At 36.2% G+C, this 21,819-nt stretch overlaps 2 protein-coding genes across 2 annotated transcripts; one reads left to right on the forward strand and one right to left on the reverse strand.

Annotated features, from left to right (window-relative positions):
* Positions 1 to 304: 304 nt before the first annotated feature.
* On the forward strand, positions 305 to 13,703 carry LOC107046268 (solute carrier family 35 member F2). Its single transcript, XM_015268858.2, has 8 exons — positions 305 to 427; positions 5,624 to 5,739; positions 5,897 to 6,090; positions 6,310 to 6,472; positions 9,995 to 10,151; positions 10,218 to 10,434; positions 11,339 to 11,469; positions 12,550 to 13,703. The coding sequence occupies exons 1-8, from the start codon at positions 306 to 308 to the stop codon at positions 12,755 to 12,757; spliced, it is 1,308 nt and encodes a 435-aa protein (XP_015124344.1). The 5' UTR covers position 305; the 3' UTR covers positions 12,758 to 13,703.
* On the reverse strand, positions 13,342 to 20,037 carry LOC107046262 (RNA polymerase-associated protein CTR9 homolog). Its single transcript, XM_015268851.1, has 4 exons — positions 19,936 to 20,037; positions 19,611 to 19,709; positions 15,522 to 18,418; positions 13,342 to 14,441 (listed from the first exon to the last, which is right to left on the reverse strand). Exons 1-4 carry the CDS (start codon positions 19,975 to 19,977, stop codon positions 13,775 to 13,777), a joined length of 3,705 nt encoding a protein of 1,234 aa, XP_015124337.1. The 5' UTR covers positions 19,978 to 20,037; the 3' UTR covers positions 13,342 to 13,774.
* Positions 20,038 to 21,819: the final 1,782 nt, after the last annotated feature.

Genomic DNA, 21,819 nt, shown 5'->3' on the forward strand with positions numbered 1-21,819 from the left:
ATAATCTCCATTGATCGATGATTAATCTCGTGAAACTTCACAATAATTCTCAATTTCAAGCGCCCACTCAACACTTTAAATTGCATTCGAGTTGATAATCGAAGTTCCAAGATGTGCTGATGAAATTGGTGGAAAGCTCGTGGTGCTGAGGGGCAGGGGATGAACGAGAGTATCACCGTTAAAAAGGACAAGGAGGGATGAGATTTATATGCAGTGGAGTGAGGAGAAATGGGGTCGCGCAGGCGTCGAGTGAACGCCCGCCTTGGAGTATCCAATACAGAGTTAGTAGTGGTCCAGAGTGGAAAATGCATCATTGCACGGGAGTGTCAGCCTGCAGTCGTGTTTGCCATCAAAATCACAATATGCAGCCCCGTAACAACGGGATATGCGATAAAATCGAGAATTATATATCTGAACTAAGCCAGTGGTGAGTTGGTAATTATATTTTATGAACGATTGTACGAGTACACTGGGTGAAATTTGGAGAGCGATTTCCGGCATTCAGAGGGGTGGTTCCCCGGTTAAAGGCGCGAGTCGTGTTTACTATGCAGTTCTTACCCGGCGTGCGTAGAATTTTGGGATTTTTTTTCTGGTGGAGTTGAATTTTCATCTGGGATTCTACAGAGGCCTTTGGGCATTTTATGTCCTGCAACAACATTCGAAATTATTTAAAGTCATTTTGAGGGGAGAAAATTAATGATTCCGAGTGGTGGAGTATGTGAAAAACCAGAAATTTTGTATTGAATAGTTAGTGCACTTGACGAGATCATTAAAAACTTTTGGTTTTGCTTCAGTTGTAATATTCGAGGATTGAATACTCTGAATTTTTCTAGTTCATTCTAGAATTGAATAATTATTTCGAGTGGTGGAATTGACGACAACTTGAGATTTTCTTTATTCAGAGAATTTTACACACCATGAATTCATTACATCATTTTCTATCTATGTCAATTTCATTATAAATCGAGATTCGCTATTAAATCTGAATCCGCTTAGTTCATTCTAGAATGGAATAAGTAATTTTATATTCTGCAACACCCTTCGGAATTATTTGAGGTCATTTTGAAAGGAGGAAATTAATGATTTCGAGTGATAGAATATATGGAAATGCCGGAAATTTTTTATTGAATAGTTACTGCACTTAACGAGATCATTAAAAACTTTTGCTTTTGTTCAGTTGTAATGAATTCAAGGATTCAATTCTCCTCTGAATTATTTCAGTTCATTCTAGAATTGAATCATTATTCCGAGTGGTGGAGTTCATAACAAATTGAGATTTTTTTTATCCAGTGACACTTTACAGTGGCAGTTTACACTCCACGAATTCATTACGTAATTTTGTCTCTATGTCAATTTTATTATAAATCGGGACTCACCATTAAATCAGAATCTACTCAGCTCATTCTGGAATGGAATAAGAAATGATATCTAGTGGTGGAATTCCTACACTTGGCGAGATTATGAAACGGACTCTTTCAATTTTAATATTTCAAGAACAATGATTTCTACACATTATCCCCATCTATTATAGAATAGAAGAAATGAAAAAATTAATCTTTAGATTATGAAATGAAAGGAAGGACGCATTATTCCTGATGGAGGATGATAAAAAACCGAGAAATTTGTACTCAATAATTTTATTATTTCAGTCCAGCTGATTTTTTTTATTCATTGAATATTACACTCCACGAATTCACGGAATTTTCTTTCTACGTCAATTTTATTATACATCGGGATTCACCATTAAATCTGAATCCGCTTAGTTCATTCTTGAATGGATTAAGTAATTATATCTAGTGGTAGAATTCTTATACTTAGCGAGATTATGAAAAGATCTCCGTCGATTTTAACTTTAATAATTCAAAACCTTCTTCACATTATCCCCGTTTATTACAGAATGAAAGAAATGAAAAAAAAATCTTCAGATTAGGAAATGAAAGAAAAGAAGAATTATTCCTAATCGAGGATTATAAAAAATCGCGAAATTAGCACTGAATAATGACTTGAATAATCACTTGGGAGATCCATTAGCAATTGTTTTTCGATCTCAATGGTAACTTTGACAAACACTTTTTTAAATTATTTCAGTCCATTTTAGAATGGAATAATTATTCCAAGTGGTGGAGTTCATTACACGCTGATTTTTTTTATTCAGTGAATATTACACTCCACGACTTCACTACGTCAATTTTATTATAAATCGGGATTCGCCACTAAATCTGAACCCGCGTAGTTCATTCTGGAATGGAGTAAGTAATTATATCCAATGGTAGAATTCGTATACTTGGCGGGATTGTGAAATGAAAGAAAAGAAGAATTATTCCTAATGGAGGATTATAAAAAACCGAGAAGTTAGCACTGAATAATTACTTGGGAGACCCATTAGCAATTCTTTTTCTGTTTCAATGACAACGTTTCAGTATAAAATATTTTTTTGCATTATTTCAGTTAATTCTACAATGGAATAATTATTTCGACTGATGGAGTTCCCGACAAGCTGAGATATTTTTTATCCAGTAAATATGACACTCTAGGAATGCACTGAATAATTTTCTTTCTATGTCAATTTTATTATACATGGGAATTTACCATTAAATCTAAAGCCGCTCAGTTTATTCTGAAATGGAATAAGTAATTATATCTGATGGTCAATTCGTACACTTAGCGAGATTATGAAAAGTTGTCCTTCGTTTTTAATTTTAATAGTTCAAGAACTACGATTTCTTCACATTAACTCCATTCATTCATAATGGAAGAAACGAAAACAAACTTCTTTAGATTATTAACTGAAAGAAAGGAAGAATTATTCCTAATGGAGGATTGTGAAAAGCCGGTCTTCATATTGGACAATTACTTCAATAACGAAGTGGTAAAACGGTTTGAGTCGATTCCTTTTCGAAAACTAAATTTTCATCTGAATTGACTCTTAAGATGGCCATAATGATTTCTACAGTTCTTAAAAGAATTTCGACTCAAACCGCTCTCCCGCTTCGCTACTGACTTGAAAGACGCATTAGCAATTCTTTTCTTACGTTAATTACAACGTTTGAACATAAAACACTTTTCTAAATTATTCCAGTTCATTCCAGAAGGGAATAATAATTTCTTACGACAGAGTTTATGGACTTTTCATTGAGTGATTACGGTTCATTCTAATATTACGTCACACGTTGTTTGGGATTTTTAGACCTCTCGCCCAGTCATAAGCTGTCACAAACGTGGATCCCCCTCTTGTATTACATCACAAAACCACGACCCCCCCCTGTTATAATGAATTTCTTAGTTTCTTTATAAAATTGAATTTCATCAATAAATCTAAGGTAGATTTTTTGTAGAACGAATTGACAGCAGCGAAAGAAGTAAAAAAAAATTCGCTATCTCCCTTACATGCGAAGATATTCTTCAAAAACTCAGCTGTGAGCCAAGTCATTTGAACCGTTTTACTAATTCACTACTGAATTGACTAATTAAAAAAAATGATTTGAAATTCGTGATTATGCCGATAACTGTTTGAATGCGTCCATTATTACACACGGAGAGAAATATTCAATAAAAATTATGCATCTTCTCCGTAATTCTGGAGCGATATATGGTTGTAGGAAATTTTACGGAACGGTCACGGAATTTCTCCAGAGCGGTCCGTAATTGTTATCTGAATCTCCTGTGAAAGATTACGATACCGTCACATAAATTTTCTGAGTCGATTTCGTAATCGGTGAGCGAATTGTGAGTTCGGTAATTTTTACTGAACATTTCTCTCCATGCACGAATCCACCGAATAATCTTTTTTCAAAATGAATTTTATTCATATGAAAATTCAACCTTCTCCTAAATTTTAGTAGAGACCATTTCGAAATGAGAGAAGCGATTATTTCCCGGCAAAATTTTCTACTAAATAATTGCTGTACTCGCAAAATTAATTAAAAATTCTTTTTCAATTTCAACGGCAACGTTTGAGCATCAACTTTGCCGATTTATGACACTTTGATGATTTATTCCTTGTGATAGATTTCATGAGAAGCCAGTACCGATATGTTGAATAATTACTGCACTTGACAAAGCCATTGAAAACTTTTTTTCTCATTTCAATTCCAACTCCTCTAATTTCAGCAACACCGTAACATAAACTTTCGAATACTTGAAAATAATGAGATCTCAATTCCCTGCGAATATTTACTCCGTAAAAATGAATTTCGCATCATTTAAGGTATATCCGTAGGAACACGTTTTTCTTAAAATTGTCCCTATGTTTTTCATAGATAATGTTTATAATAGTCCCCAGCTATTGAAAAAATGCTAACTAGCTGTACTGCACAGTTTAACAGATAATAAATAATGAAATGCGGGAGTTATCGGTCCCCCCGAACTAGATTTTTCCATCTTATGAGAAAACAATTCTTACGATCTTCTTGAAAAACTAATCCGCGATAGAATCATAAATTCCAAATACGGTGAATTTTTTGTAAAATTTTGTACTACATAGTTTCTGCGATAGTCCGCTGAAAAAAATGGAAATTTCGTGAAAGCATCACGTATGAAAAAAATCAATAGAAAACCTTAGCGAATTCGCTAGAAAATTCGATTGGGATTCTTTAAAAATTCTATGGGGATTCTATGAAAATTCTAGAGAATTCTCTTTAAAATTCCATTTGTTTTTTGCACAGATTCTATTAGATATTTGATAGGTAAAAATCAATAGATTTCGATTTTTGTGTTTGAATTTTTCGCTTGGGATTTTTTCTATTAAAACTATAGGGCAAGGATTTTCTGAGTGTTTTCCACGACATTTCGCTTTGTTTTGCATTGCAGGATCCGAGCGAAAAAAATTGATGATAAAATAGATGCAGGAGGATGCCCAACTTGAATGACGGCTCAAAATACTTGTTTTGATTATAAGAATTACTGAAAAAAAATGAAACAAATCAAAAGTGACGTAATTTGTAAAATTCAACTTTTTCAACTTTTTTTTCGAATATTCGTTATTATGAGCATCTAGGAATTGAAAAAAAAAATACTAGAAATACTCGTATAGGTGGTAAAAAATGGACATTTTTGAGGCTTAATAAATAAAAATCGGCCAAATAGAACTCGAGTTATTCAAGTCAAGTCAAGTCAAGTCAAGTCAAGTGAAAACAAATATCTCCGAACTGGGCTGCCGAAAAAATCTGGAAAAAATTGAGGGGCAGTTTTTCAGCCCCCCCCCCCCATGATAGAAAAGATCACCATTAATTTCCAAGAGGGTGAGGGTCGGCGGTTGACTCATTTGGCGTGGAATACCTCATATGCATATAGAAAAATCGAAATTTATTGACTTTTTCCTATCAAATATCTCATAGAATCAGAATTCCCTAGAATTTTAATAGAATCCCAATAGAATTTTCAAGCGAATTCCATAAGTTTTTATATTGAATTTCTTCATACGTGATGTCTTATTTGATTCAAACAGTTATTGCTGCCTGTATAAACAACACATGGGGATAAAAAAGCTCAATAACTTATGAGAATGAAATAAGTTAAGTGATTTGAAATTTTTTCCGGAAATCCATAGAGACCAACTCTAGTGTTCGATTGTCTTGGGATATACCTTAAATCTGAATAACGTCCATAACAATTTTACCAACAGGTCAGTATGGAGAACTATAATTCTCGGTCAGTTCCTGTCGATAGTTCTCTACTGGATGACGCAGTTGAATCATCACATAAATACGGTGTCCCTCCCGAAGCTTGCGATACCCACAGGTAAAATAAGAAATAAAAAACAGCATAAAGAGAGGAACAAGCTTCAGTGTAATGAAAATAAAAGCGTTGAAAAATGTTCAATTCATCGTGTGAATGGGAGAGAAAAAAACTCCACCCACTGCTCAGTACTGAATAAACGTTTCTCCCCTTACAATAGGACAAAATATGCCGCACTATGCAATGATGTGCCTGGTGTATACGACGTGGATGTCCTGCAGAGGTGCAGGCAATGGACTTTTCTCCGTCCTAAAATCCCGGGGCTGGCGGTACCTACTGCTTGCCCTCATAGATGTTGAGGCAAATACACTTATAACTTCCTCTCATCAGTTTACAAGCCTCGCCAGCATTCAGGTAAAGGCTCTATTGAAGAATAAAAAAGAATAAATCAACTTTTTAATCAACTTTGGTGCTCTCCATCTTTTCTTAATCCTGATGTAATCCGGAATTTCATATTTTTTTAAGAAAACAACTGGGGAGTGAAATTAAATTCGCCCGTTTAATTGATGCTCCCTCCTAGGGGAATTAATCACGGATTTAAATTAATTAGAACTTCGTTGCATTGAAATTTAGTTGCTGGATTGTGTGGCAATTCCCGTTGCACTCGCACTCTCGTGTCTTGTGCTTGGCGTGAGATATCGAATTGTTCACATTGTGGGAATCTCCGTCTGCCTCATGGGAGTTGGATGTCTTGTGTGGGCTGGAATCGATGACAATAAGGATCTTGGTGTTAATGGTAAGTTGAAAAATCAATACTACTATTGGAGATGAAAAATTATGGAATATAAAAATAACAATTGTTGCGAAATTCAATCGTGAATTGTATCCTAAATTTCTTGGAAATGGAAGGATTTGATGGTAATTACTGAAGAGAAGAAATTTTGAATCTGAGCACGCACCCAAAAATTTAATAGGAAAACCTAGCAAATTCATTGGAAAATGCTATTGGATTTCTATTGAACTTTCTATTAGTTTTTAGCCGATTCTATTGAAATGTTCAATTGAAAATATTTAATAGAAAAAGTCAATACAATTCGATTTTTCTATGTAACTTATACTCTTCAGATATTTTCTATAGAATTTTCTCCGCTCAAATTTTTTAATTTTTTAAATTCTATTTTTCATTTTTTCTCATCAAAAAAACTAAAAAAATTTCAACCGAGGAAATTCTATAGAAAATATCTCAATAGGATACGTTGTATACAAATACCAAATTCTACTGATAAAACATCCGTAGAAAACTTATGTTGAAAAAAAATGCGCAGATGAACCGCGAAATTTTTCCATAGAATCGGCTAAAAACAAATAGGCCCGGTCGCACCAGTTCCGGGTAACGAAAACGTCAGATAAGAAAAATGTAAATTTGGGTGTTAGATGGATTATTTTACCCGGCAGAGTATCTCAAACTTATCCCAGGAACAAAAAATAAAATTTAATCCCAAGGTTAAATTAGTGTTAATTTAAATGGAGCTATTGGATAAATAAAAAATTATTCTTCGGGTCAAATATTGAAAAATTATGACCCCTATGATATAATTGACTTCGAGGATAAATTTTATCCTGGGGTTTAGTTGGATAACAGGGCTTGGTGTAACCGGGCCATAGAAAGTTTTATTAGAATAATAAAATAAAAGAAAAAAATATATATACAGTAAATGAGAATGTATATTGTAAAGTAATTTAGATAAAATAGGTAGTCTAATAACTTCTATAAAATACCACGCACGGAAAAATTTAATAGAAAAAGTCAACAGAATTCGATTTTTCTATACCTATAACTTATTTTTTTCATATATTTTCTATAGAATTTGCTTGACTCAAATTTTCCATGTTTTTTTCATTCTATTTTTCTTTTCTTTTCATCAAGAAAATCAAACGAAAAAACTTGGAAAATTTGAGCCGAGGAAATTCTATAGAAAATATCTCAATAGAATAAGTTATATAGAAAAATTGAATTCTATTGACTTTTTCTACTGAATATTTTCTATTGAACATTTCAATAGAATCGGCCAAAAACTAATCGAACAGTTCAATAGAAATTCAATAAAATTTTCTAATGAATTCGATAGGTTTTTCTATTAATTTTTTTCGTCCGTGATGCCATAAAAAAAACTTTCTATCAGGAGTATTATGTTGAAATAGGCATATTATCAATTTCATTATTATACTTTATATGTATTTAATGTGGTCCTGTAATTGGCCATGGGTTGTTGGATCTTTATGAAATAAGAAGAAATGAAATCACATAAAAATTCAATAGAATTGACGAGCGAGTTCGTTAGGTTTCTCTAAAACATTTTTTCGTGAGTGAAACTGTGTGATGGTGTAGTTCGATTGTAAAATCCGTGAGCTACTCCCATTTACGAGGATTTCAATGATATCAAACTCAATCGCAAAGTGATGAGACTTGAAACCGTCGGAACATGCTGACAGAACAAATTGAGGAGACATCTCTTTGGAGGAAACCATAACGAAGACCCCTGATACCGGAATACCGTGCTCCTATCAATGGTCAATTAGTCGATTTGTTATCGTTGGCTATTCTGCAATGAATTTATTCGTGATTCATTGATAAGAGCTTATCATATTTTTAAGTACATAAAATAGGCTCGTGATAGTTTCCCTTCAATCTCATCACCTCTAAGATATTTGCAGAATAATTTTCGCGTGGATTTTTCTCTCATCATCTCATGCTACGCAATGCAAAACAAAACAAAATCCAGCGGAAAAAACTTAGAAAATTGGTGCCCACTAATTCTAATAGAAAAAATCTAAGAGAAAAATTCAAATAGAAACTTGAAATCTATTGACTTTGTCTTATTGAATATGCAATAGAATCGGCGCAAAAAACAAATATAATTTTTCAATAGAATTCCAAAAGAAATCCTAGAGAAAAATTTTGTAGCGAATTCGCTAGGTTTTCTATTGAATTTTTTCATGAGTGTCCTACCAAAGCCTCCCGATTCGTTTATTACACGTAGAAAATTACTCTTTTTATGTCGCGCCATGCAATAATTGACATAAAATATTATAGAGCACTCGGTAATAAATTTCGTTTCCAACGAATGTGTGTACAGACCTCGCCTTCGGCTCGGCCTGTAAACTACACATTCGTTGAAAACGAAATTTGTGCCCTTGTACTCTAATGTACTATTTTACTCTTCTATCGTAAAAAACAGAAGAAGCATTGGATCGATATCGACCAAAATCTCATCAGTACTAAGTCATGTCAAGACTCACCAATCGTAACATCGAGCAATTCTCGTGAGCCATTAATTTGGAGACATACACACATCCACATACCTACACACAGACATGTTTTTGAAAATTACTGAAACTGAGTCTAGAAACCTTGAAAGGCCAACATTTGCTGAAAAATAGAAAATCGATTTTTGGGGTAATTACAATAACTTCCCTTATTAGGAAGATAAAAACTATACGTAAGCGATAGCAGTGATGGGCATAGCAATCAATCATAATTACCGTTAAATTGTGACGCTGTCAATTTTTAACATAAATCTTAAAATTTTAAATATTAAAGTAACCATCAATTTGTACATTTAAATTTCGAAATATTCTATCAACCAATAATTTAGCTAGGAAGATTGACGATTATTTGGATAATTGAAAATCAAGTACCTAAAGTTAGGATTAGCTTGGTAACTAAAAAATTACATTTCAGTATTATCAAATATTTTATTCACCATCAATCGAAAAATTTAGCTAATAAATTCTATAATATTTTAAATTTGTTAAATATAGTTAAACTTTGAACAATATAACGAGATAATTCTTTTTAATGTTGCTAAAATCTAATATTATTGCCTATCCCTGGGCGATAGTGAGGTAACGTGGAACATTTATGATCGACTTTAAACTGACACTCGACTCAATCAATGTTGAATTAATACCCCACTAATCCTGAGTTTCATCCCCCTCAAATATTCTTAGTTTATACACTCGACTGTTCTTAATTCAAGAATTCACCGCTTCTTGTTTCGAGAAGTTTTCACCCTTAAAATATGTAGGTTTCTGGGACTCAATTTCAGAGATTTTCTTCAGAAATTCACTTCAATTTCAGAGATTTTCTTCAGAAATTGAGTAAGCATTTTGTTATTCTAAAGATAATGCATATTACAACCAAAAGTTTCTGAAAACCAGTAACTTTGTCCTGGAAACTAGAAACTTTTTCTCTTTGTGCACTTTCAATCGAACTGACTTTCCTCTAATAAAAAAGTGTCAATTTCATTTTTCATAGCAAAAAATCAACTCGTCGGTGACATGCTATGCCTAGGTGGAGCAGTCCTTTTTTCAGTGACAACAGTCCTCCAGGAATTGGCAGTAAAAAGCGTCGACATAATTGAATATCTCGGAATGATTGGATTCTTTGGGACCATTTTGAGTTGCATTCAAATGTAAGTAGACCGAACGAACCATTGATTTTAAAATGGAAAGCCTGATTTTTTTGCATCTCAACTCAGCGGGGTATTGGAGAGACTTCAAATCGAATCAGCCACCTGGAGCACAGCAACGCCAGTCGTCATTACTGCCCTAGTATTTTATTGCATCACTCAATTCGTATTCTTCTCCCTCGTTCCTGTTATTCTCTTCGAGTCTGGCGCAACGGCATTACAATTGGCCCTTCTCACTGCGGATTTTTTCAATGTTCTTATTGGGATGCTGGCCCATCAATACAAGGTATGGGGATAATAATGTTCGATGAATATCTTGTAGCATTATGACGTCGTTTGTGAGATATTGCATTCCAATTTGAACAGTCACCATTCATTTTTTAATGAGAGGACATCATATCTTACAGCAATCACGTGCGCAAAAAAATTCATAGACAAACCTAGTAAATACACTAGAAAATTCGATTGGAATTCTGTTGAACTTTCTATTAGTTTCTCGCTCATTTTATTTAAAAAAATTTAAAAATCCGCATTTTTTTGTAGAAATGTTCGATGGAAAATATTTTATAGAAAAAATCAACAGCATTCGTTGTTTCTATACAACTTATTCTATTGAGATCCATTTTCTATGAAGATTCCTTGGCTCATATTCTTTCAAGTTTTGTTGTTTAATTTTTTATATGAAGAGAGTAGAAAAATAGAGTCGAAAACGTACAAAATTTCTGTCGAGTAATTCCTGTAGAAAATGTCTCAATAGAAAAGTTGTATAGAAATCAGATTTTTCCTATAAATAGTTTCTATTGGACCGCAGTAACGGTTTAGAATCCTTTTACGCACAATAACATCCTCGTAGTCATGGAAATCATTGATTGATCCATCAACCAATCGCAAGGCGAATAAAAAGTTAACAATCAAAACAATCATTCATTGTTAATGAACTTTATGAAAAAGGAAAATAAAGGATTCCGGGTAGGATTTTCCGGGGAACAAGTATCCGGTAACCAAATGAGACATTTTTATAGAAAAACGTCAATCGAATTAGTATAGCTTTCGAACAGAAATTCAATAGAATTTTCTAGAGAAAGTGCTAGTTGTATGCATGAAATTTTCTCATACGTGTGGTAGCTGAGTTGCCATGAAGTATCTTTTTACTTTATGAATTCACGATTGAAATATTCCAATTTTTTCAGTTTCACACACTGTACTTCCTCTCTTACACATTGACAATGACTGGAATATTCATTTACGCTATCAAGAGAACCCCAATGTCTTCAGGCTCGAGGAGACAGCAGCACCTCGAGACGCCAGCTCCAGATTACAGGTAATAAAGTATCAAAATAATCAATTCTGTGATGAAGTGATGAAATAAATTTTTCACGAATATCTTTGAATCTAAAAGAAATAAAAAACGTAATTTCATAGAGAACTTTTTTTGTAGCTCCGTTTTAGGAAAATATATCGAGGGAAATAACGAATTTGAACCATTTTTATGAGCAAAATGTCGAGAACTCCATGCATACAACAACAATGGGAATAATTTTTGAAGTTGCTACTTATACACGCGGTTGAATGGGGCATCGATAATTTTAGGGTTCTCTGTCTGTTATTCCTCGAGGGATTTCGTGGAACAGACGCTGAACCTATCGATGTCTCATTCAAACGCGTGTAAAAGTCGCAACTGTGAAATTTTAGCTTCCGAAAGGAAGCTTTGTAATCGTTCTAACTTAGTTTTGGATTTGTTGTATTATATCCACCCATTATAATTCAAAATGTTCGAAAATGAAATTCTTAGACACTGTCCGTACGCATCGAGTTGAAATTTCGAAATGAAAATCGAACAAAAAAACAATCCAAATAACGTTCGGCAGATAATGGAGCCGGGCCTTAAGATGGGAATCTGACACAATTGTTAAAAAAAATCGCATTCAATTTAATAAGATAAGATAAACGAAGTATTATATACCACAGAAGCAAATGATGCGCAAAATGACCATTCGGAAGCAATAGCTAATTTATTAGCAAAAATACCTATTACATATGAGAATAAGAGTAGTTTCTCCACTTTCCATTGTTATTCCATTGTATTCCATTGTTTCCATTGTTATTGTGTGCATGGGGTTCTTGATATTTAGCATCCGGTTTTTAAACAGTTTAAATAAGGTGTTGAAAAATTTTCATTCAATTCTTTGTTTTTGCGGATCCCGCCGTAATACCCTTAATTCCTCGTTACCCTCACATCATCATCATTATCATCATCATCATCATAAAAAATATTTAAATAAAAAAATGCATGCCTCAATAATCTTCAATTGGCAAATCTCATCACATGAGAATCATCATCTTAATTTCATGTATTAAAAAAATCACACTCGAATGGGACTTAAAGTGACGTGATTTTAAGACGAATGTCTCACCCGGACGGTGGTGAGGTGGAGATGGCAACGAGCTCGGGTATGTCAGCAGTCAGTGGTACCCTGGATGTATTGGACATCAAAGCATCCTCGACACTGGGCAGCGAGCGAGAGACCATGGATGCAACGAGTCTCCCATTGAGTGTGAGCTCCGACACAGCTTTCACGTCATTCTATGGCAGTCAGGCCAATTTGTAAAATAATTCATCCCAAAATAAACTATTAAATTTCCATTTGAAGAATAGAAAAGGACGAAGAGGATGCAACAATGAATCCCAGTGATTCGCATCCCATTTCTTCCCTCTTCTCGCCGAGAGAAAAAAATCAAATGAAAAAAATGAGTCAAAGTAGATAGCATACTCTGAACAAAACGTGGACCACGTTGTGCGAGAGGAGTAATTTCAAGTTCTTCCTAGAATAATAATGTGCGGCCTAGAACCGCCGATAGGTATGTCTTCGCGTAAGGAAAAACAAGTTTTTCTCTATAAGAGAAACTTTGGAAAATTTATAACGAAGAATAACAATAATTGTTAACGATGAAAATGTTTTCTTTGTAAACTGAGAAAATGATTTCTCTCGTCTTCTAGTCGATCCGTGATATACGTAAATGAATCGTGCCAGTATTTAAATGACAAAGAGCACATAAAGTTAGTGCATAAGTTATTGATATATGACGACTTGTCTATCTGTTCTATTATAAACATTTTTATTTTCGATATACTTGAGCTTTCTCAACTATCGAGAGGGCTGCTATTCGACTGAGACAAATAATGTGCCAAATATTCCTTTCAATCGTTTATTCAGAACTGTTAGAATTACTTTACATAGATTACACAAAGTTTGTAATATATTTTCTGATATATTATTTTCATTTCAATTTTTTCTAATGAAAATAAATCGAGTTAAACGAAGAGAATATATTGGAAAAACTGAGGCAAGGTAATGTTAACTTATCAACACTGACTCATTCATACTTTTTATTGCTCAATCAAAAAATTTAAAAAAAAATACGGACATGTAATTTAGAAAAAAGTGTTTCATGGTCTACCAGTCTTTCTTTATACACTTTGTTACATTACTTAAAAAATAAACTCATAATAAATTCATAAATCTAGTAAAAATTTCTAGAGGAAGAAAGTGAAGAGTCGATATAACTTGGGGTTTTTTTTTCTTTCTAAAAATAAAAGTTCAAAGTAAAAATACTTTCCCTGATTTTTAATCGGACTTTGCTGGGGAGGCTGACCTCGACCGACTGTTTCTCTCGGAGCCCGAGCGGGAAGCACTGCGAGATCTGGATTTCGACCTGGATTTCGACCTCGACTTTGATCTCGACCTTGAACGTGAACCACTTTTTCGTGAGCCACTCGCTGATCTAGACCTCGACCGTGATCTTGATCCACTCTTTCTGGAGCCAGATCGAGACCTAGACCTCGACCGTGATCGTGATCCACTCTTTCTGGAACCAGATTGAGACCTAGACCGTGACTTTGATCTTGAGCCACTTCGAGAGCGACTCCGCGATCTCGAAGAACGCCTTGAGCCAGATTTCGAACGTGAACGTGAACGTGAACGTGAACGTGACCGCGAGCCACTTTTCCGTGAGCCTGATCTCGATCTGGACCGAGATTTCGATCTGGATCCACTCCTTGATCTAGACCTTGACACTGATCTTGATTTTGATCGACTCCTGCGGGAGCCAGATCGTGATCGTGACCGAGAATTGCTCTTGGACCTGCTTCTAGACTTGGAACGTGAACGCGAACGTGCTCCTGAACGGGACCGGGACCGGGATCGAGACTTTGAACGTGAAGCCCTGGACCCCTCTGAGTCCGAAAGGATCCTCTTCTTGCCTTTTGGTCCTGTACTAGTCCCTGCTTCATCCCTGGGAATATAAAGAAGAGGAAAAAATGATCATCTCCGAATAAAAATATACGTATTCCTTCTATTTTGCGCTCGGGGGATTTTCTATCTCAGGGCATGAATAAAGTGCTACTAAATTAAATCAAATCAAATAACCTAAAACCCTTTTTTTCATAGGAAAATAGATGTCAACGCAACTGGAAGATCCAATATGAAAAAAACGTGTCAGAATTGCTTTTCAGTAAATCTTTTCACGACTTTTGACAGCAAGAAGTCCCAATATGTGAAGAATTGAGTTCGCATGACCGTTTTTTCGTTTCAGTTGTGATAAACAACCTTTTTTACCGCATAAATTCTCACTTTTTACCCATGTAGAATGGACAGATAATATACGAAAGTGATTTTGAAAACTCATGGTATGTCTCCCCTGGATAATGCATTCCTTTTAAAAATAACTGACTCGAGGATCAAATCTCCAGAGACATCCTTTGAAGCCGAAAGAACTTTTTTTAACCAATTCCGCCTGATAATCTCACATTTATCAAGATGAGATCTGTTGACTTGACTAATTCTACTCCTTATTTCAATTTCTCCTACTTCTCCAGGTCCTTTCGCGGTCACAGCAATTTCAAGTCCAATAATAAACTAAGCTCCTAAACCGTCTTCTTTCTGCCAACGTCTCAAGTAGCTAATCTACTCCTCATTGGGGCAATTTATTTCTTTCTATCTATGCAAATCCAAAAAAACATATGAAATCCTTACAATTCGTGTCTATTGAGAGATTTCACTGCTCCAGATTCGTGATTCATCAATACAAATCATCACAATCATTACAATTCATGCTTCAAATAGGCATGATTTGTAATGACTTCCTATGTTTTTTTTTTATTTCCCTAGACGAAAATAAATAAATTGCCCTGATAAGAAGTGGATTTACCACTTGAAACATTGGCAGAAAGAAGATGATTTAATAGTTTACTTTATTTCTGGAGTTAAAATTGCTGTGAACTGCAAAATGGCCTGGAAAAGTACGAGAAATTTAAATATATCATACAGGCAGTTGGAAAAATAATTCAGTTCGAAATCAAGTGCTGTTACATACCCGCTGGCAATTTTGGGTTCAGCCTCACTCTCCGACTCACTAGTAGAAATAGTCTCCTTCGACAAGAACTTGGAGTTGTGCCGAGTGACTTCAGGAGCAGCACCCGACTTCCTGTACCTCTTCCCAATGCCCGCCTTCCTTCCCCTCTTCGCCTTGGGTCTATCACTCTCCGAGCCTCCACTCTCATCATTCTTCTTGCGCCCCTTCCCCTTGCTCTTCCTCTCCTTTCCTTCTCCACTGGCCTTCCTCTTCCTCTTCTTCTCCCTGGGCCCATCCTCCCTCCGTTCATCACCCCCAGAGCCCCCAGAATCACTGATATACTGCTCAGACCTGCTTTTCTTCCCCCTCCTGCCAGCCTTCTCATTGGGCATTTCCTCAAACACCAGCGCATTCTTCGTCTTCTCAACGAACTCCTGCCTCTTCTGCAGCATAGCCTCTTGTGTCTGCTTGCGCAACTCCTCCATCTGCTTCTGCTGCTCAGACTGACGTAACTTGAACGCCTGTCTCTCCTCCTCCTGCTTCCGCCTGAGCATCTTCTCCTCTTCATCAAGGCGCCTAGCTCTGGCCACATGATACTGCGCCTGAGAGAGAAGATCCTGGCACCTCCTGGCTTCTATCTCCGCCAGCTGAGCCATTCTATCCCCATTAGTAGTCAAATACTGGAAGTACTTGTGTGACAATCCCAGCTCGTGCACAGCCTGAAGGACAGTGGTCAGCGTTGACTTCTCATCCTTGAGAATCTGCGTTGCAAGTCGTTGAAGCACAAGAGCAATATTAAACAAAAGTATCGTATCCTGTGGAGCAACTCTTCTAGCCTTGAGAAGTGTCATCTTAGCCTCCTTCAACTTTCCAGCTTTGAAGTACGCCCTAGCGAGATACTGCAACACCTCCACATGATGATACTTATAAAACTTGCGAAGACAATTTTCGTACATCTGTATCGCACTGACGAACTGCTTCTGCTCAACGTAAATGTGTGCAATATTCAGCCAAACATCGCAGAACTCTGCAGTGGCCTCTCTGACCTGTGCAAATATATCACGAGCTTCATTGACAGCCCCTTTGTGAGCCAAAACAGCCCCAATCCCATTGGCCGCCCAGATGTTCTTCGGATCATTCCTCAAGACCTGCTTGTACATCGCGAGAGCTCGATCCTGATGTCTCTTCTCCTTCTCCTTATCCTTTCCACTCTGGTGGAGAGTCTGCAGCCAGATATTTCCAAGTGCAATGAGCGAGTAAGCGTCAGTACTCGTTGAGGGATTATTCAGAATCCTCTCGAATTTCCTCTGACCCGGCCCCCACTCCATCTTAGCTAAATGAAGATTACCGAGTAACGACCAGGCATCTGGATGCTCGCTGTTGATCCTGAGGGCGTCCTTGAACCAATCAGAAGCTTCGTAGATCTGTCCCTTATCCCTAGCCATACAACCCAGTCTCAAGTAGCAATCCATGTAATTGGGATGCTCCTTGAGAATATCTTTGTAGAGTTTCTCAGCACGATCGAAGACGCAGAGGGCCTCGTTCAATCTAGCGAGGTTGTACGTCGTTGTCACTGCAATTGAGTTGTAGTAAGTTGGGTCATCCTGTGCGTCGAATTTCGATCTTGCCAGGGACTCCTCCAGGTTCTTCCGAGCTTCCTCGAGGTTACCAAGACGATAATGAAGTGCTCCAACGTTGTTGAGTATCTCTGGGGGAATATCAGCTTCGACTTTCTCCTTGAGAATTCTCGTGGCTGTTCCATAGGCATTCAAAGCTGCTGTCAAGTCACTCTGCTCTAGGATCTGCGCCAGTTCGATCCAGGCTTCTACGTCGTCTGGAAACTGCTCGGTGACTTTTCTGAGATGATTCTTGGCAATGTCTCTTTTGGATTGTGAGGAAGAATTGGCGTAGAGAGAGCCCAGGATCTTCATAGTCTCGTAGTTTCCAGGTTGAGCCTTGAGGACTTTTTCAAAACACTGGGCTGCGTTCTCAGAGTCACCTCTGTAAACGTACATCTGTCCTAGACCGAAGTGGGGAAGTACGAAGGCAGGTGGGGCGAACTGGGTTGCCTGGTAGTAATACTGAAAGGCTTGGTCGTAGTCACCCTGGACGTGAAAGGCTCTGGCCAGTTGGTAACAACTCTCAGCTCTCATGGCTTCGTTCTCAGTGTTGTGGAAGGCGTGGAGGGCCAGGTGTTGGACTTTGGAGTAGTCCTTCTTGAAGAAGAAGTGGTTGGCCAGGTGATTGAGGACCATGGGATTGGTGGAGTCGATGGTGTAGGCCTTGGAGAGCATCTGGACTCCTGTTCTTATGCTGTCTGGCTGCTGCTGGTTGAGTTTGAGGACCGAGAGACCCACCAAGGCACCCACACACTGGCCGTCCAACTGGAGAGCCCTCTCGAAGGCTAATTTTGCTTTGTCCTGATTGTTTAATTTCATGAAGCAGTGACCCATTCCCAATCTCACAGCTGCTGGACAGTTTGGATTGGTTCGTAAGGCTTTTTTGTAGAATGCGAGGGCACCTCGGTAATCTTTCTTGTTGAAGGCGATGCAGGCTTTACCCAGGAGAGAGGGAATGTTGTTTGGGGATTGGTTGAGTACGAAATTGAATTGGGCATCAGCCTGCTCCATTTTGTCACCCTCCAGTAAGCAGAAGTATGCACGTCCCAGCAAGTGATTCTGATCGTACATGATGATCTTGTCGGCTGTCGTGTAGAGGAGCGTTGCTTTTGTAAATAAGTCGCGCTTCTTGTCCTTGTTCTTTTCGCGGTTTGCCTCCTGGACGTAGTAGGCTGCCAGCATGTCCAGGGCACGCATTTGGTCCTTTTCGTAATCACGGTAGTCGACATTGGCGTCGATTCTAGAAGACTCAAGGATCTTGATGAAATCCTCGATTTTGTGCTGTTTGTAGTACTCAAGCTGGTGAAGAAAAATTAGTGAGAACTCATTTTAGGAGAAAATTGTATTGTATTGCATTTGAGATTAATCTTCGTGGACTTTCAATATTCTGTATTATCTGGGCTATATCGAATTCACCCGGATGGACTTTTAATAGTTATGGATTCATTGGATTTTGTGTCGGGATATGATAGGGATGCCAGGTCGTTGGCTAATTATATCGAGTGCGCAGTCTTTATTAATAGGGAACTTGCATGAATTTTTTTCAGTTTTCTAAACTCAAGTTTGGGACCTAAATAATTCATTTTTCGTTCGCAAACGTTTGAAATATTGCTCATTAGTTAGGGGACAGTGGGGTTAAATGGACACTTTTTACTTTTTTTCAAATGCTAATGAATGACTGAATTGTTGATGAAATTGAATCATTTTGTTTTTCAATAAAAAGGGAGATTCTGCCCCCTTGAGAGGAGCCTAGACTGAGCTGACTTCATAAATATGTGTATGAGTTATGAATATTTTTAAAAAAGTCAAAAGTGTCAATTTTAACCCACCCTCCCCTAATAGTTAGTTGTTGAAAGTTGAAGATTTTAAACGCTTTAAAATCACTAATAACGTCCCTCTTTAACATATTTCCTCTTTATTCAATATTGTAACTTGTGAATTAAGGAAAAAATATATACATAATAAGAATAAGAATGGATTAAATTAAATTAATCTAATTGTGAAGACGGAAGTGGAAAGAAAATAAATTAAAATAAAATAGTATAAATTAATTTACTCACTAATCTAATCTATTCGCTAGTTTGAAAAAAAAATCATAATTGTCCATTTTACCCCGCTTTTCCCTAATCCAGTGGAAAACGTAGGAACTTCTGGAACTTTTCAGAGAAGCCTAGATTCTTGTAAAAAATTCTAGAAAATTCACCAGTTTTTTTGGAAAATTAGAAGACTATGTTGGGTTTTCTAAAAATTTTCAGTTTTTCAATCATAATATTATTCCAGGAAATCTCAAGAAGAAAATGAAAGAACCTCTTTTTTAGCTAGTGAAATAGTTTACGAACAAGTTCTCATGCTATTTTCTCCAAAAATAAAATAATTCTGAAGATAATTCCATAATTAGCATAACGAGATGAATCAATTTGTTACGTCCTACTAATCCTGAGTTTTTCAGTGCATAAATAATGCTAAATACTTGTGAAAATATTGAACTTACAGCCAAATTGACCCAAATGCTGAGTTGGGCATGCTCCTGCCGTAGAATACCGAGGACTTCATCTCCCTCCGGTAATTGATCCAGACACAATTCAATCACCTGCAAATAACGCGAGATAAATGTGAATATATTGTTGAAATGTAGCACACTGCACACCCTCAAACCCTCAAGGCTTTCACTCTCACTGGGATTTGGAGGTTAGGTTCACCGTTACGTGTGCAAGCGGTTGGCATAAGCACTGGTTACTTTATTACTTCCAATGTTTCTACGTTATTCAATGAATTAAAGATAAATCAATAATTAATTTTATGTGGAAAAAACTCACCTCATCTGTATCGCGGAGTGGAATCTCGATGGATCCCGCCATGGCGGTGTGAATAACGTCTGATATCCACCGAAAAACCTGAACGACTAGTGCAAATATAAACTCCAGCTCCACACACACACTCGCGGCGAATGATGCCGACACCGGCCGAACAATGCCGAGTGCCGCAATTCAATGCCAAACGCGCAAATGAAAAGATATCGGAAAAAATTTCTTCTCCCATTGTTGATAATAATAACGATTGACTCGTTACAATGAGGAATGTATCATATTTTTGTGCGACAACGGTGTTATCTTTATTCGTCATATCACAGTGTTAGCTTGTACTTGTTGGTTTACCGAATTTTCTTCCCCAACGACATTCCCCCGACGTTCACAGCCCCACGCCCCCCTTTGCCAAACCAAATTTTTCTCGTACCACTTCTTTGCACATTTCTTCCTCAAAAAAGCATCCAACACAAATTTTTTCTTCCGTTTAAGCCCCCTTGTTTCTACGTAAAGAGCATCGGAAGTGAATGTTTTTTGTCTATTAGTGTTCTATCCACGGACACATCATGATTAAACTACCCTTCGGCCGGGCTACGCTGTACTTTAGGATATTTTCAGTTTTTAAATTTTTCAACTAAATTGCATGGAAAAAATTTGAAAAAATTCATACTCAGTCAGTATTATCTAAATTAAATTTCGCAAAATATTGATATTTTTTCAAACATTTCCCTCTTATAATTGAATAATAAAATTTGTTTGCAAAACGGTGGATTATTTTTTATGAGGTGTCAAAATAATTCTTGATTTTTTCACATCTAATGGAAAAAAATGCAGATTTTAATCTTTGATTACAATGGAAATGTTGATTTTCACATAAGACACTGGGTTAAATCCTGATTTTTAAACATTTCTTCTTGGAAAAACCAAAACAATAATTAAATTGAGAAAAAAATTAGGATTGCGAAACTAATCTAGTTTTCTGCAATTTTTTTGCAGTTTTCAATAATCTTTGAATTTACCGTAAGGGTAGAGCTACTTTAAAGGAAATAAACCTATTCAATACTCTTTTTTCTCTGTAGAACTAAAATTAAAGAAGGGATATGAAAAGAAAATAAAAAGGGAAATAATTAGTGCTAGCATGAGTTTTCGAGGAAGAAATGGTACAAGGAAAATTTGGAGGTGAGGAAATATCAGGGAAATCTTATAGGGCAAGAATTATCGAGGGAAAAATGGGCCGCCCACTTCCTAGCCGCTCTAATTTTGGAAATTTTGGTTGCAGACTTAAATGTGAGGAAAAATTGAAATAAAGATTGTCGTCCTCAATGTTATTTGTTTGTCATTTGTTCTTTATTTATTAAAGACCCAACAATCAAGGGCAATTATTACAGGGTCCAATCATGTCACATGGACCTTATACAAAATAAATATACACATATATACAATAATTGTAGTTAAAGAAGATGCCGGGCAATATCGGTGATCAATGGCATAATAATTTGTTTAATACAATAATGATCACTCCACAGGTTTTGAAAGAAATCTATTATAATTCACGCTCGAAAAAATTTAATAGAAAAACCTATCGAATTTGTTAGAAAATTCTATTGAATTTCTATTAGACTTTGTATTAGTTTTTGGCTGATTCTATTGACATGGTCAATAGAAAATATTCAATAGAAAGTCAACAGAATTGGATTTTTCTATATAACTTATTCTTTTTATATATTTTCTATAGAATTTGCTCGACTCAAGTTTTTTTCATTCTATTTTTTTCTTCTCATCAAGAAAATCAAACGAAAAAACTTAGAAAATTTGAGCCGAGGAAATTCTACAGAAAATATCTCAATCGAATAAGTTATATATAGAAAAATTGAATTCTATTGACTTTTTCTACTG

This window comes from Diachasma alloeum, unplaced genomic scaffold (genome assembly GCF_001412515.2).
Source record: "Diachasma alloeum isolate Michigan unplaced genomic scaffold, Dall2.0 Dall_scaffold_00181, whole genome shotgun sequence".
In the NCBI taxonomy this organism is placed as follows: domain Eukaryota; kingdom Metazoa; phylum Arthropoda; class Insecta; order Hymenoptera; family Braconidae; genus Diachasma; species Diachasma alloeum.